General features: G+C 41.5%; 1 protein-coding gene across 1 annotated transcript; it reads right to left on the bottom strand.

Moving 5' to 3' along the window:
• Positions 1–3391: 3391 nt before the first annotated feature.
• Positions 3392–16835, bottom strand: TOP3B (topoisomerase (DNA) III beta). The gene is made up of 17 exons (XM_010131748.1): positions 16752–16835; positions 15888–16019; positions 14792–14898; positions 13345–13419; positions 12218–12414; positions 11639–11795; positions 10444–10557; positions 9475–9565; positions 9037–9191; positions 8696–8801; positions 7913–8059; positions 7015–7188; positions 6132–6260; positions 5729–5878; positions 5193–5293; positions 4761–4962; positions 3392–3929 (listed from the first exon to the last, which is right to left on the bottom strand). Exons 1-17 carry the CDS (start codon positions 16819–16821, stop codon positions 3448–3450), a joined length of 2589 nt encoding a protein of 862 aa, XP_010130050.1. The 5' UTR covers positions 16822–16835; the 3' UTR covers positions 3392–3447.
• Between the last annotated feature and the right edge of the window lie 334 nt (positions 16836–17169).

Here is a 17169-nt window from a genome sequence, read left to right as displayed (position 1 = left end):
ACTGCCGTCAGAAACAGAGACGGGACGAAATGGGAGCGTCCTCAAGGGACACTTTCTCACCGAGCTCTGCTGGCGCTCCACACGCAGCCAGCAGAACGCTTTTCTGTCCTAAAACACTCGCTCTGCATCTATAAAGAATTACACCCATCGCACACTCAGAGGTACGTGCAGCCGGGAAGGGTGCACAGGCTACAAGTTCACCCAAACTTACTCGCTGAGGCAATCCCCCCCACCATCCTGCCACTCAGGATCCCTTTTTTTGTTTCCATTCCCACTGGAATCCCTATTAAAAAAGGTTTCGGAAGGCCTGATATCATAGCCATGCCAGGTTTTTTGCTATGCATGGGTCATTGCAGGACACCTGTGCTGACTTTCAAAACCTTATCACAGGCAAAAATACAAGATGCTGTCACTTCAGCAGAGTGTTAGCTGAAGTTACAGCAATTTCAAAGACAGATCAGCAAGCTGAGCTGTTTCTCGAACTAGTTACAGCTAAGTAACTATGTCCACCCATTAACTACAACCTTTTCTTGCTCATTTAAGAGCACCTCTGCCTTAGAAGAGGGAGAGTGTTGTTAAACTAGACAGAACTGTCTTTGTCCCAAGCTGGAATCTTCCAAGAACAAAATTCAACGCGGTATCAAAACCCCCAGTGAAGTTAGGAGGACACAAGCATCTGCAATACTTGCACTGACCTCGCTCCTAGATCTTGTGGGTTCTTTGGGTACTTACAGCCTGTCCACTAAAATCCCTTTCCCCTTCCCTCACGCAGAGCTGCGTGACCACGTAACTTCGCTGGTCTGGTACCAAAGCACAATGCCACTCATCTATCTCATCCAACCAAGAAATGGCAAAAGTCCTTCCCCAAAGCAGGACGCTAGTTTATTACTTTCTCTACTGGTTTTCTGATTTTTAATGCCATAAAACCTGGGCCTTTCATTTGGCGATATTAAACAAGTAGTTTCATCAAGACATTAACCTGAATGGGTTACTTCAGTTTGGAAGCAAAAAACCACGCACCACCAAACCTCAAAACTCTTTCCTCCTCAATGACAATGTCTTTAATGCGATTTGTATTACCCATCTCCTCCTCAACAATCAACCATCTAGACACAAAGAGGGGACACATCTTCCGAAGAGCAGCACCTTCCAGCAAGGACAGCCAGAAATACCTTTTTACTTCAGGTACTAAGAGACTGATAAGGATTCTGTCCTTGTATTATAACATCTGCCGGGGTAAACAGGTACAGTATCTTTAGAGGAGGAAGGAATAAAGTATCAGATGCTGTAAAGCCAGGACAGAGAACACATTGCCCAGAAGGACTAACACATGTTCCGTAAATAACACTGCTGCAAGCATTTGCAGGAGCTCAATTTCTGGTTTTCTCCTTCTTGGACATCTCTGTTTCAGAGCGCTCAGAGCTCATGTTCTGTCCCCATCCCACTGAAAAGGCCAGCAAACACAATACACTTCACACTTCTTTAAACTGCAAGAGCTCTCTAAAAAAGAAAGGGGAAGCAGTAAATCCTTTCAAAACTTGCTTATTTTTTATACTGGGACACTTCACAGAGGCTCCCATAAAAATAAAATATCTATGAAAAAGAGAGGGCCACATTTAATCCGGTTTGAGTAGGTTTTTTAATCTAAGCACTTGAGAGGAAGTTTCCAGCACTTTATTTCTACGGGGGCTAATACAGCAAAGAGGTCTTACAAGCAAAAGTGTCTGCAAATGGCCAAAATAAAAGCCATGCTTGGAGAAAGAGGAAAGTGTTCTCACACAGCTCAAAAGCCACAAAGAACGACTAATCACAGGTTTCCCACACCACCAAGGCCACTCTCTCCAAGTACCACAGAAATCCCAGCCAAGAGCCAGCGTCACACGCAGCAGCAGCAGCCGGCTGAGCACGCGGGTATTTTCAGGGCAGTATCCTAGTGCACCAAGGCAGGCTACAGAGATAAGTGAGAACGTCAACAACCCGATCAATACAAGCCCCCTAAAAGCTACTGCAGTTATTGCCCAGATTTATGGCTCTGACACACTATAGCTTAATGAACTTTAAAATACAGAGAGAAGCTACTCACTTCAGGCTAAGGGAGATGCAAAAACAGTTTGTTTCTACCAGAGAGAACATTTAATATTTAGGAAAAAACCAAACAATAACTACAGAAAAACTTTGACCTATGGCTGGGTCTTATAAGCAATAGTATTAAAACACAGTTTGTGTTCGCGCTGCAGCTGCATAAACATTTGATCAGAGGAACAGGCTTGGGGCTGTGGCGTTTCGCCTGTGTTCTCTTGTCAGTAAACACACACACTGTGCAGTTAAAACAGCAGAGTTGTACATTACCTTTTGTAGGGACTTGCCTTCCCTTTCTGTTGCCAGTCAATCACGTGTCTAGTTGCTCTCTGCATACTCTGTGTGCACATGCAGTAGCCTTTGCACCACGAGAAACTGCGATGGCATCCTCCATCCAACCACAACTAGCGCTGAAACTGGTTTGGGGGTACAGATGAATCAAACTGTACTTGATCAGATGACCAGACGTGATCAGCTATGCGCACGAGAGGAAAGGACAGAGCATTATGTATCTGCACAATCACATTCTGTAACGTGGCACCCAGCAGATACAGCCTCATCGGAAAACAAAGAGGACACCCTCCTTTTGACAGCAAAACTAACCAACGCTGAAATGACAGCCTGGGGTACAGACAGTACAAAGTGTATTTGATCAGTTGTGATCAACTATCTGAACGCAAAGAAGAGCGTGAGCACTCTAATCTGACCTCTGGTAGCAGAAGGTCCTCTTTAACTGGGGCCCTTTGACCAAAAGGTACTGGCCTGGCTGCACAGACCCTAACCTGGGAATCGCTGCATGCGGCAGAGAACCCCCTCACATTTGTAGTTTCCATCTTGTATATCTTGTGGCATTATTCTCTCCTGCAGCAGAGTGACAGATTTGAAGTAGTGCTCTTGCTATTGCAGATGTAATTCGAAAACCTAGAAACTACTAATCATGTACTAGTGTTGAAGACTCAAAGTCAGATGAGCCAAGTCTCATTCCACACCTGAGGACTACAGCAGCGTAACACTGATCGGAATCAGCCCTTAGATTCCTGGCACTCGTATTGCTGACAAAGGCCCCAGAAACGGCAGAAGAGGGAAATTTCTTTTCCCTTCTGTCAGCCACAGGTAACAGTCTAGGCAGACTTCCTGAGTCTTGCTCCTGTTTGTGAGCTCTACTTGGACCAATGAATTCCAGTTAAAAGCTTAAAGGCTTACTCAGTTACTAACTGGGCATCCAGAAGCATTTTCTTGTGAATAAACCAAGGTGTACAACAATCACTTTTCTAAGAATAGGAAAGCAGTGAAGATCAAAAATACTTAAAAATGAACTTCAAGGGACACAGTTTTTTATAAGAAGTTTATTTTCCTGTTGTGAGGCCATTATACAAAGTAAGCAGCCAAAGCTGCCATTTTGTCCTTGGGTTTCTTTGGATTGAGCCTTCCTCCAGGCCTTCGGCCTTTACCTCTTCCTCGACCTTGCCTTTTTCCTTGTCCCCCACGGTGCATGGGGTGCCTCATGGCTGCATGTTTCAGCTCCACCAGATCTTGAAACACAGGATCACAGAATACGCAGCCGGAATGCTGGGTCTCATCACCAGGTAGAGGAGATTTGGCTTTGTTAAAATCTACGTCCACAAGAGCTGCATCGCACAAGTCGCAGGTCTCCGGTGACACTCGGACTTTGTGGGCATTCTCGAAGAAATGCACAATCACGTTGCATTTGTTGCAGGCCATCTTCCACTTGGGACCTGACGTCGAGTCCAGCACCAGAACCCCATTCTCACATTCTACACACTGCCCAATTCCAAGCATGCTAAGCGAGTGCTGGCACGTGGGGTGGGTGCATTCGTTACAGCCCATTCCTGGTGGAAGAAGAGCGAAGCCATACCACAAACCATACCACCTTTGTATCACTACCCACACTGCCCACTTTGGAGGAAGCGAAACACAGAAGTCAAACTCAGCTAAGTGTATGATAGGTTTTCTAAATCACTGAAGAACCACCCCTCAAATTGCCTTCTCACAGATTCAGAGTAATTCCTTGCTCAAAAAAATTCTTATAATGGCTTTCAGAATTGCCAGATACTGCCACTATACAATACAAGCAGTTTGGATACACTGGTGATGCGAACTAATTATGTTTTCAATTAAATGTATGGCACCTAACCAACTGCTGTTTTATACTTGCACTGTTAGAAAACACACTGTTAGAGAGAGACCTTTTTCATTTAAAGATGGTAATTAAAAAGATGCCAAAAAACTCCTGATACTCAGGCCACTATTTGAAGTAAGTTTTGGTCTCACAGTTACCCCTTCTTAAACTCTTCAACACCAGCCTCTGACACACCATCTATCTCGGTATCAAAGCACTCTCACGGCCTGGTCTTAATTTACAGTCCTATCCTCCAATCTCCAAGGTGTCTTTCGCCGCATACTGAGTGTTATGAAGGTCATCTACTGAGTATGCATATAAATTCATTTCTTACTTCTTTTACAAAGAAAAAGTGTTCAGAAATTTGTTAACTAACATATTTTGGCCAGTGAGTTTGACGTGAATTTTAGATATCTGCAATCTGATTTGAACAAGACTTTACACTAAGCAACACTGATTGTTAAAAAACCCCCACACTGTATAGACTGCACCTGATTTATTTCAAGTGAGATTGATGCCTACATGTTTACAGAATTCCTACCTTTTTTCATGTCCCTGAAGGGAGGATGGTTGTAACAGTATGGACAGAGTGGGTAGCTCTTTCCTCTGGATCCAGAGGACCACAGCACCAGCTCAAAGTCATCTAGGGGGCAACGCAACTCTTTGTAGAGTTTAATGGTACCATTCTGTGGGAGACTGTAGGTGTCATCGCAGTGAGAGCAGTGCAGACGACTTGGTTTGGCCTGGAAATAGAATAAAAATCTCCTGAACAATCACAGTGTCAACTTGCGGTAAATCTAACTGGGGTTGCTCTCTGGTTTCTTCCCCATGGAAAAACTCCATCAGGCTTTTTTGGTTTAGAAGTGCATTCTCGACAACCACATTTGAATCCAGATTCAGTAAAGGAAAAAGGGTTTCTGCTCAATGCCCCCCAGCAAGTGAAATTTAAATTCCAAGCATGAGGAGAACTGACCTGAATATACTTCATGAAACGATGGCATTTACCACAGCGGGAAAGAGGTTTACCCGTGGCAGCTAAGGGTGAAAAAGACACTTCCATCAGCTCATCCATACCTGTGAAAGAGATAATCCCATTTATGTTAGAACGCTAGTTAAGAGGAAACCTTGCACAAAATCATCTACAAGACCTGTGAAGAAGTGACAATTAAACTCCTTTATCCATAATGCGCTCTCCCTTGTTTATGAAGACTTTTTATATACACAGCGTTCTGCACCAAGCATGCACAAACACACAAGGTTAAGTACTTCAGCTAGTCTGAAGTTTTGAAAACTCACAACTACACAGTCATGAAATAAACTTGAGTAGGATTTTGGAGCCCTGATTCAGTCCATTTCCTTTTGGAGAGCAACCTAATTTGACTTCCAGTCCTGGCATAACTTTTCAGGAAGCCTAAACCTCTGAAAGAAACCTAATACGTATGTATTTTCTACTAGCATCTTTGCAACGATTAAGTAATTGCAGGGAACTTCACATGTAAAAAGACTTACCTGCAATAGAATCCACAAAATAGTGAAATTTCCTTTTGAAAATGTCAAGGGTATGCTCCAGGACCTGATGGTAATTTGCTTTACCCAGGGCTATTAAGTTGAGTTGCTTTTCTACAGCACTGCGGATCGTAGGAAGAACTAATTCTGCATCTAACAGAAAACCAGAGACAGCAACAACAGAGAAGCAGCAGTGAAAGATCAAAAACATGAGGGTAGGAAACCATCCATAAATTGACATCAAAATAAACAAACCAGTTCTAATCATTTTAGTCTTTGGAATTAGTAATGCTTTCCTAGACACATCATTTCAGACAGAAATGCTACTTATACAGAGACAACAGCTCTTGACACACTGAAGGGAAAAGAAGGTAAAAGGTTGGAAAGAGAAGAGCATTTAACTGACCTATTTTGTAATAACCATGAACCAGAACAATGCCAAGGTTTGTAGGCTTCAGCCTCCGTCCACTCTCTACTGTGACATAGTTTCGCTGGCAAATGTTGTTAATGTGGACTGGAATACTCGCATCAGTTCCTGCCACACAAAAGAAAACAATATATCCATCAAAGTTTCATCAAATTACTCATTTCTGACTTCTCTGGTTATATGTCTGCTTAAAATTCAGGTATTTTTTATTGTTACCCAACTTCCAGTGGGTAACTCTCTCTCTAGTAACTGTGATGCTTCTTCACAGTTCTGAGAAGTCTGAAACATGTTTTAACCCGAATCCTTTTGTCTCTTCCAAGGAATTACTATTGGGAAGACACCTATTCTCACAATCACCTATTCTGGAAAATGACAGTGGAGTAAGAGACTATGATTGTTTTGACTGGACAAATTTATGAAAATGCATCAAAGGAAACCAGTCAGAAAAAGAAAAGTAGGATTGTGCTAAATTATATAGTAGGACTGTGGGAGCCAGCAAAGACGAAGAAAGCAGTAAAGACAAGAAAGCATTCCTGAGAACGGGGAGGTGCATTCTTCCACACAGCATCAGCTCTTTCTGACTGAGAAGTGACACAGATGTGTTATGAAAGGATACAGCTTTGGCCAGGAACTAGGCGTAAGGATAAGAAAGGGAAAGAAATGTAGGAGAAGAGACAATCCACCATCTGCTAAGTGGAGCTACAGGCACGGTGCTTTGAAAGGAAAAGGAGATTATTACTCTACCTACTCACATGAATACTGAAAGGTCACTACCCACAAGAGATATTTCAGAGGAGCGATTCAGACTCTGTGCACTCTTGTGGATGTATTAGAGGACAAAGCAAGTTAAGCCAGTTCCTACCAATGCCATGCTTTTCCATCAGAGTGATAAGTTCTGCTTCTGTCAGGTAATCCGGAGGACTGGTTTGCTTTTCCAGCAATTTTATTTCACCAATTGGAAAAAGATCTCCTTTCTCACAGTGGGGAAGGCTCTCTTCTAATGGGATGCTGTGCCATGACATGATCTCTGTGAACCCTGGAGGTAAAGAAACAAACAAAAACAATGAGAGTTTATCTTCACAGCTTTCAAAAGGCCAAGGAACATGTTCCTAATTTTAACATGAGCTGCATTATACAGATCAAAGTTAAGGGGCTCTCTGCCATACCACGCAGAAAATATCCGAGGCTAGGAATACTGATGAAATACGGCATCACAAGACAGCATCTCTCACTGCACTGCAACAGATCTGTTTTGTGTGTGACTTGAGTCAGGCTGATGTATGGAAAAAAGTAAACACTCTCCTTTAATGCAAGCTCAGTGCCAGAATGGATGGGAAGGGGTTCTTAAAAGAGAAATACAAACAGTATGTCATATTAATGTAGAGAGGACTACTGGGCCAGCTTACCATAAACATGTCAGTGGCAGTGCTACATTCTTTTTACAGAGGCCCAAGAAAAAAAAATTGCCTTCGTCTAATTTATCTAACACAGGCATTTGCTGCCTGTAAAAAAGACTGGTCTTTACATTGGCGTATCTGGCATTAAATCTCTAAGGCTACTACATGAAAAATAAGACCTTTTCTATTGTAACTGAGCATGGAAATGAAGACAAGATTTGGTCTCAGATCTCCACAGCTGAAACACTGTCTTCAAATTTGTATTTGCCCCCAAAGCTTCACTTTTATATCCATTCAATGTATTAATGGGAAAAACAGATAAAAATCTGTAGTTAACTACTCAACCCCCCCGATTAGTCTTACCTGGTGAAGTTACCACTTTTCCAATACAGGTAAAACGTTCAGGGCCAATACTGAAGGAAATGGTGGTTTGTAGGTACTTGCAGTCAGCACTGACAGTGGCGATGAAATGCCTGGTTATATACTCATACAGTCGCCATCCATCTCCACCTGAGGACAAGCAACACCTTACCCACAAAATTCAAGTCCTGCAGTTCCATGTAAAATCTGTACTACAAGGTACTAGATTTCCACAGACACCACAGGAAAAACTGGTACCTAAAAGAAAGTAACATTCAAAAGTCCATCCAGTTTCCCCTTGAAAATGTCTTGCCTATAGAATCATCATCTTATACAGACACGAGCTGCATGCAGATGCTCTTGGAGAAGGAACCACCAATTTAGCCAGCTTGTCTCCCAGTTTTGCAATGCGTTTGAATGAGAGGGTAAAGTAGAAAAGACTTTTTTTATTAAAAAAAAAATTACATATGAACAAAAAGAAATTATCTACAGCTTAGTGCCACTGGAGACCAAACCCTAATCTAAATCCTAAATCCTAGTTGTTAAGTTAGCTATTCCTTTTTCTCAGCAGTGTATGGTCCCTAGGGTCAGTTACTGATAGCAGACCAGCTCAACTTCAGTGGGACCAGAAGTTCTGAGTTAGGATCAAGTCTGCTCTCTCTTCACTTCCTGCCACTAAACTCATTACATATTCTGTTGAAACTCAGGGATTTTTAAACTGGGTCCTATACCTCAAGGAACTGATTTCCTCACACAGAGTTCCAACACTACTGAATTTGCCTGTACCTAATTCTGCTTCTGTTGCAGCTCTCATCGGGGTGATGGGAGGATGGTCTCCTGCATCGTGGCCTTTCCTTGGACGATTAATGCCTTCTGAGAGCAATGCTTTTACCTAGTTGAAGGAAGAGAGAAAACATGATGGCTAAAGTGGGCAACAGATCTCTCTTAGCAGGCTAAGAAAGTTTTCGCATCAAATCCATAACAACACAACACCCATAAATAAAAGCAATTACAGATATTTATTGTTGCTAAAGTCATATATAGGTGGTAACGTACCAAGTAAGATACATCCTAAAACACAGACTAGAGAACGATCTGTTGGTACAGGTTCTGCTTCATGTACTCACAGTTTCTGCCCAGTAAGGATTATTGGCTTGTTGTCTCAAACATCCTTTCAAGTCAAAGTTTTCTGGATAATGGGTAGTTTCTGTTCGAGGGTAGCTAATATAACCCTGAGTATAAAGACGCTCTGCTATTTGCATGGCATGTTGTGGACCCATTCCTAAGATGGGATAGGAAAAAACAAAAACCACTGTGAGTAAGGTCTATTTACTGCTTATACCTTATCAAAGCATTTAAATAAATCATGGTTTCTCCTGTTCATAAGACTTTTGTCACCCATTTCACTTTAGACAAAGTTTCTATACTTCATCCTTCCCCCAAGATCATTTATTACAGGGAGAGAAGGTTATCAAACTCTATTTGATATATCCTTGATTATTTAATCTGAGAAGCCAAAATATTTTGCTTTAAAACAGTGTGAAAATCTGAACTTTTACACATACCTAAAGCAGCACTGGCCACTCGTAGCATTTCTACCGTGTTCAGAGCCAGTGGTCTCTGCTTCACCTTCTCTTTTTTACTCACAGATTCTACCTAGAAAATAGCATTTTCCCAATAAAAGTCTTGAAGTTTGGTAACTGGTAATGTGTAATTTCAATCATGCCTACAAACATATGGCATACCTACCAGTTTCTGTTCTTGTCACACCTGTTCTGTTTTCTCAGAACAGTAAGCACCGATATATTTACTTCAGGAAATCTGACTCGAGATAATTTTAGCACATTCTGAAGTTACAGTCCTAAGGTCCCTCCGTGCTATGGACTAGGTCAGACCTACAGCCAGGTGGCTTATTACTATCTTTACTTCCCGTTTACCCCAGCAGCACATACTTGCAGTGCTACAAGAATGCAGTGCTTATTCCAAGTAATGGTCCTAACTACAAGGATCCACATTTTTAAAAGCTTCATGCAGTCTTTGAACCTTGATGGCTATAAGCACTTAAATCCAAACATACCATCAAACAAGCACTGAACAGAGAGAATTAAAAGTGAATTGGCTATGAAGACTGCACCATATGCATGATTAAAAATTTAACTGCAGGAATATTGCCATATAAGTAACTAAATTCTGGTTTATATAAATGTCTCATGGGAAATAAGAGGTCTGCTCGAAGAGATCTGAACAGTACTTCCCAGCAGGTTTAGTAATGAAGACTTTGTATCATGAGAGGATCATTTCCAAAGTCAATATTAAGAAGGAGCTTCTGCTGAGATGACCACGCTCACACAATAGGAACTACAATAAAAAAAACCTCTTGCCTTCTATTCTCATTTACACAAAGTTCAATGGCGTAAAAACCAGGTTTTCTACACTCTTCATTAACAAAAACCCAATATGCAGCAAATGAACTGTTAAGTGGTATTTCCTTCATATGAAATACGGCTCTGCCAACACTTTGTAAATATTCTTACCTTTGCTTCTTTTGCCGTCTTTGTTATGTTCAGGAACATTTGAGCAATCTCACGATCAAACACCCTCACTCTATCCCAATCCAAAGTGAGAGAACTTTCTTTTTCGGGGTTCACCTATTGGATTAAAAAATAATAATTAATGAATTCCCCAAACGTGTATGACTAAGTGTGAGAATGCACATTTCCAACAATACTCCAGCAAGGAAATCCTAGTAACACCTGTTCTAGGACACAAGGGCTTCAAACACACGGTTGTACTTTTTTTCACAGGGCTTTTGAGAAAGACAGAGTACTTTGAGTTCTGGGGTCAGGGGAATGGCTGGACTTACTCCTGCAGTTAATGGAAATACTATACTTGTTTTTAGTTTAAAAGTTTACCACTTTAATTTAGCAAAACCAATCATTTGTATTAATCTGTAACTAGGTCATGTTTTAAGCTCCATGTACAAAAGTAAACATATATGAGAAAATACAAAAATAAACAATAAACAAAAAAAACAATATGAGAAAGCACAAAACCATCTGAAAACAGGCGCCAAATATTTCCTAGCATGGCACTATGAGATGCGTCAGAAAAAGAGATGGCAGTAGACAACACGTCACCTTTTTTTATTTTAAAATCTAAAAATGGCAACTTTTTACCATCTATCCCTTATTTGTGTAAAAAATCCTTGTGATCACAAGCAGTAAAACCACGTTGGTTTGCTCTCAGAGCCTGGAGAGGCAGCGAGGCTATAAAACTGCCATGAGCTGCCAAAGTACTCAGGACTCGATTGCCAGTTAACACAGTGAGCACTTTATTTGCTTTAAAATTCCAATACTCAGCAGTGCCAATGTTTGTTGGCAGCCTAATTAATTCCTGGATTCAAATTAACAACACAGTCAGTCCAAGGACCCCAGGGAACAAAAGAAAACCATTTTAAGTAGTCTTTTTGGCTGAGCGTAAGCTTAGATGGTTAGCACTAAAGAATTCTTATAAGCACCAGACAATAACTACTCTAATGCAAAACTGACATCCTGGAATCTGTTCTCAAGAGAGTGACGACACACATGTGAGCTGCACAAGAACACGTGCGTAAACTGCAGGCATTGGGAATTCTTGTCTGCAGCTACTAATTTACAAATGAAAACATAAATGCACTTCTTTGGTAAAAATATATGTTCCTCATACACAAATAAGCATTGTAAAACTTACTTTAGCTTGCAACACCCAGTAAGTCTCAGGCTTAAATGACTGGATTTTGTCATGCCTTTCAACACAGAATCCAAGTGTTGGGGTCTGACACGGCCCAAAGGAGATGAGGGAACTGTCTAAATTCCCATATTTCCCCTGAAAATATTTAGTCTGAAACCTAAGAGAGGAGGAAAAAACCCAAACAGGAACAAGTACATTAATATCCTCATTCCCAAAAAACAAAAGTTTTCATTAACTTATACACTCAAGTATGAGTTATATCATTCAGGCATTAGGAAAAAAACATTCTGAGAAATATCATCTTTTACAGCTTATTAAGTCATCACTACTTTGCATCACTGAATCCTGTTTATTCCCAAAGAAATGTGGAAGAACATAACAAAATAAGATCATACCATAACTGCTGATAGTACTTTACCTAGCTCATTTAAAGCCACAATTTTTTACTTCTTTTTGTCCGTGCATAAAATTGGGTTTTGGTGCTGAGCAGCATTAGCCACCACAGCTCCAGGACACATTCTGCGGACAGCGCAGCATTCCTGAACTTCTCTCGGAAGTGCCTGTGATCTATGCTGTCACCTTGTAAATGCACAGCCAATTCTCAGATCCAGCTCCTGGCGGGCATCCACTGAAAGAGCTTCATTGCGATTGGGTTCTCCCAAGTGATTCATGGCATTGCAGATGTCTGTGTCAGTGATAGAACTGAATTTAGCTCTGTAAATCGTCCTTTCGGTGCCTCGAGGTTTGTTCATAACAGGAATGACAGCATCAAGAACCTAATGAAGACCAGAAGCATATTTTAAGAGTATTTGAAAGGTAAGGGCTTAAGTCAATTTTTCCCTAAAGAAAAAAACCCTCACTCTCCACAAAGTATTTCCTGATACATAACTACCTTCTTAATTCAGTAAGATATCATGCCAACACACCAAATGATAAGCAAGACAGTATTGGTCTATCCACTCAGAAGTGCGTTAAGAACTAGCAACACCAAAGGACTTATTTACTAAACAGCAGCCGCTGGAAGTGAAACACTTCTTCACGAAGCACAAAGACATTCCCCAGCACAGCCGCAGCACCTTTTGGTGCACATGTCTTAGTTTCTGGCTGGATTTGTTCTACATATTGCCAGGGCCCAGTTACGATACAGTGGTATTTAAAGAACTTAAAACAATTACCTGATAAAATGTGCTTCTTTAAACAACAAAAAAATATTTTTCATGTAGACTTCTAGGAATAGGATGTTAAAAAAATATCTTCACACACCAAAGTCTTAGTTCTATACCATTTATGTGCAGTGTCCACATTCCTGCAGCAAGCCTACACTTGAAAGTGGCCTCTCTGTTCAAGAGTTTAATTGCTTAATGAACAAAATATAATAAAAGTCAAGTTTTACAAGGGCAGCAAAGTAACCACTCCAGCTCTGAAATACAATGCAATTCTCAGAGCACTGGAATGTTTGAAGATTTAAAAGAGACCTTATTGTTCATCTCAGATGAGCAACAATTATGAAATTGATTTACACTCTTTAACTAACATGTTAAGATTTCAAAAGCACAAGAGTTTTTCCACTAAGGCTCTCCATGCCTTTAAAACTTCATTCAACTTAGTCTGAATTTTCCTGTATATCCATAAAACAATACACTGATAGCATTGTATATCACAGACAAATATCACGTTACTCTAAGTCTTAAAAATGTGAATCTTACTTCAAAACAGATGTTTTCTCCTTCCTTATCACAGTCCAACCACAAAACAATACAATCACAGCCTCTTCCCTCCACCTACGAGAAAAGATAGCACAGTTCTTCAGCAGCTCAAAAAAATACCTACCTCCTCACCAACTGTACAGTTTGTGTTTCTATTTTAAAGTGCTAGAGATAATTCATTTGGTGCAAAAATGATTGGAAGAATATAGCAGAAGTGCTCAAAGTCTGCAGGTATTTAGACGGCAGCTGAAGAGAGAAGCAAGCCATACTTCACGGGCCCAGAATTCTGCCTACAAAAAAAAATCAGCACAGCTCTAGAGCAGCGGAAGCCTCCTGAACCTGGCACAGGCTGTGTGCACAGCCTTGGGCACAGTCCCTTCCCCTTCCTGTGCCTGAATTTCCGTGTCAATAAACAAAAAACAAAACAAGAAATGCTTTCAAAGTTCATGAAGATACCATGAGGTCTAAATCTATCTGACAGAACTCAACTTTACACCACATATACTTGCCTTTCAGAAAGCTTTATTCTGTGAAAGCCACCCAGCTACCATCCTTTCGGAGGGGCATACGTGAAGAGCGAACAATAACCACCACTGACTTACTTTAAAGAACATATTTACAAGCTCTGCACTTGCTGTTAGAAGCAAAATACGCATCCAGGACTCCAATTTTGAGAAGCAGGATACTGACAGTCGAATGGCAGTGGCAAAAGTCAACAGGCAATGGCAAAAGTTAATTCAACAAGGCAAAGATTTCAGGCAGTATAAGAACCAGTCAAATTAATAAAAATAGATGTAACCTCAACAAAAAGCAGGAAAGAAAATGCTTAGTTAGGAAGGTACTCGCTTCTCTTCGACCCTAGAACTCTAGCATATTGTACAGCATATGGCCAAACACTGCCCACCTCTGGGAAGCAGGCAAACAGACCTCCTAAACCAAACAGTCTGCAACCTGCAGCGTGAGAAGACAGCGCGCTCAGACGGCCTCTCTGCCTCCGCAGAGGGAAGACATGCAACAACTGCTCTGAAGGACACGGGATGCTCTGGCATCCCCCTCCAACAGAAAACTACCTGTGGTGAAGACAGACTCAATTTCTTACACCAGAGTGAAGATAACTGAACCAACTGTAAGGGCTGGGGAGGCTTATACTTCTTAAACAAAACTATCTAACCTGTAAGATTTTTCATTATTTTTTAAGCAAGGCTAATTCATAGCAAAATGCTACACTGCTCTTTCAAATTACATTTTTTATCGCTTTCCAGAAACACAGAATAATTTCACTTATTTTAATTCACAGGATAAAAATAGGTCCATTGCTTCCTCCAACAGAGGAAGAATAGGAGCAAAGATTCCTTGAAGATGGAATATGTTCCAGATGAAATAAAGAAAAAGAATATCAAGGGAAAAAAAAAGATATACTTCAAATAAATCTTGTAAGAAAGAATACCTGTAAAAACTTCACCATGGTCAGTTTGGGATTAGCTTCTTTCTTTTCTGTGGGAGCTTTGCTAAAAAGTTCTGCTGGATCCACTTTGTCCCAGCTGTTATATTTGCCTGAAAAGCAGAAGTATATTAAGTAAAGCTCTAAACACACATTTAAAAAACAAAACAAAACAACCAACAGCAAACAACATTGCTTTGGAAAACATTTGGCTTTCAAACTTTGTCTTGGAAATCTTCTACCCTAACACATCTCGCTTCACTGTGTATCAAGGAACCCCTGCGCATAATGTGAATTACAGCTATCACTTTGAAAAATACAAAAGAAAAAAAAATTACTGCATACCTTGCAGAAATTTTAACATGAGCTATTAAAACACCTTCCGTTTGTACAATTAATCAGTCTGGTGAAGCAGAAGGAGCTATTTTTCTCTGTTGCACAGTGCACACTACACTGTTCTACTGCTCATTTCTTACGGCCAGTTACGTCTTATCCCTGTTACGCCACAGAACATCCCGTGTCACCTTCTCGCATTAATGCAGTTGGTAACTTGTTAGTAATACTGCTTAGCAATTACATTAGCCTGTACTTCTCCAAAGCACTGTGTAAATAACTCAAAGTCTAGTCCTTACAAAACCTGTGAGGTCATTATAATTAGGGGAAATACAGTAGTCACATGCCTAGTGCCACACTACAAAGCGAGTTAGTGACAGGATCCCTTGCACGTTACCCTTGCCACATCTGTACTCTGCAGTGAAAACGCTACAGTGCTTTAGAAAATATCGCTTTGGACTCTCCATTCCTTAGTCTCCTTCCATCCAGAGTACCAAAGCACTCTTCCAGGCTAGCAAACTGCACTTCATCTCTCCTCATTTTCCAGGGACATCACTCACGCACAGAAAACATGAGGGACGTATGCCTAGATGTCAGCCAGAGAACTAGACACAACAATCAGGAACTGCTGACCACAAGCGATCTTTTCACCCTCCCTTCCTCTCTAGTTCTAACATTCTTCCTGACTTACTAACAGTGAGTAGTTTCCTATTAGAAGCCCTTCACAGTTTGCAGTCTCTATAATTTAAAACATTTTATGAACAAATACCTATAAAATCCAAAGTCATAACATGACCGCACACAGACGTCATCTTGAAATGGGCACTCTGTCCTACAAACGATCCAGTGTACTCGTGCACAGAGCAGGCGCCGTTCAGTCCCTTGCGAGAGGACATGTTTCCTGTGGAAATAAGACCATAAATATCGACAGGAGAGAAAACCCCTACTGACCCATGTTACTTCGTGTGAAGTGACACCCGCCTTTTCTTAGCTCTTACAGCTAGGGTCTTCCCGATCATAAAATTCTACTCATTGATCAAGTTTTTATTTCAGTTAATTACCACTTTAGACCTTTCTTTTACAGCGTATTTCATTTTCAATTTAAACTATCTATTATCTCCTCCATCCTTTCCTTCACACCAAGAAATCCTTATGAAAAACCAGCTAGTTTTCTAGACCAATACGGTTATAATCAAAACACCGTTTTTCACGATTTACAAAATATTTACTATAGCTTAAAAAAACCTCAGAACAGCAACTTGCAACTTGATTGGCACCTTTTAGAAACCATATGGACTCACACCAACTGCAGCTACATAAAATATCCAAACCAGATTCCTTTATTCTTGAACGAAACAGGCATCAGCATATAAAAATAAACAGAACGTGAAGGGCCACCCAGCTCTTTTATGAACTGCAACCTGCTAAGCCACTATTTCCAGGTGGCAGCTACCCCGAGACAACCAAGTAACTGCCCAGGGTGTTTCTCAACCTCACTTCACCTGCAGCAAGATCTGGTAACCTCCACATCACACAGTTCTCCTCAGCTGGGCTGTGCGCTCCAGAGCACGCAGACTCTGCCACCGCCAGAACAACCCGCAGAAGGGCTGAACAGGCACGCTTTGTTCCCTACCCCTTGAGAGGATCTTGGCAATGGACTGAGCCAAAGAAGGCTTCTCCGCTACCATGAGAACAGTCTTCATCTTCAGCTGACGAGACGCAAGATCCACAGGGCTTCCCGGTGCCACTGGGGTGTCCTGGGGCCCGCGGCTCAGGAGCGGCGGCCGGCCCTCAGCCTGCAGAGCGAGCACACCACAGGCTTACTGCAAAACCGCTCCCAGTAAAACACAACCTCCAAAACCTACTTCTCCGGCTGACGAGTCGCAAGATCCACAGGGCTTCCCGGTGCCACGGGGGTGTCCTGGGGCCCGCGGCTCAGGAGCGGCGGCCGGCCCTCAGCCTGCAGAGCGAGCACACCACAGGCTTACTGCAAAACCGCTCCCAGTAAAACACAACCTCCAAAACCAGAAAGCCAGCGACGGGTTTTGCAG

This window comes from Buceros rhinoceros, unplaced genomic scaffold (assembly GCF_000710305.1).
Source record: "Buceros rhinoceros silvestris isolate BGI_N320 unplaced genomic scaffold, ASM71030v1 scaffold38732, whole genome shotgun sequence".
NCBI classification, from domain to species: Eukaryota; Metazoa; Chordata; class Aves; order Bucerotiformes; family Bucerotidae; genus Buceros; species Buceros rhinoceros.
Note: the sequence above shows the minus strand (reverse complement) of the source record. Positions and strands in the feature narration are given on the sequence as shown.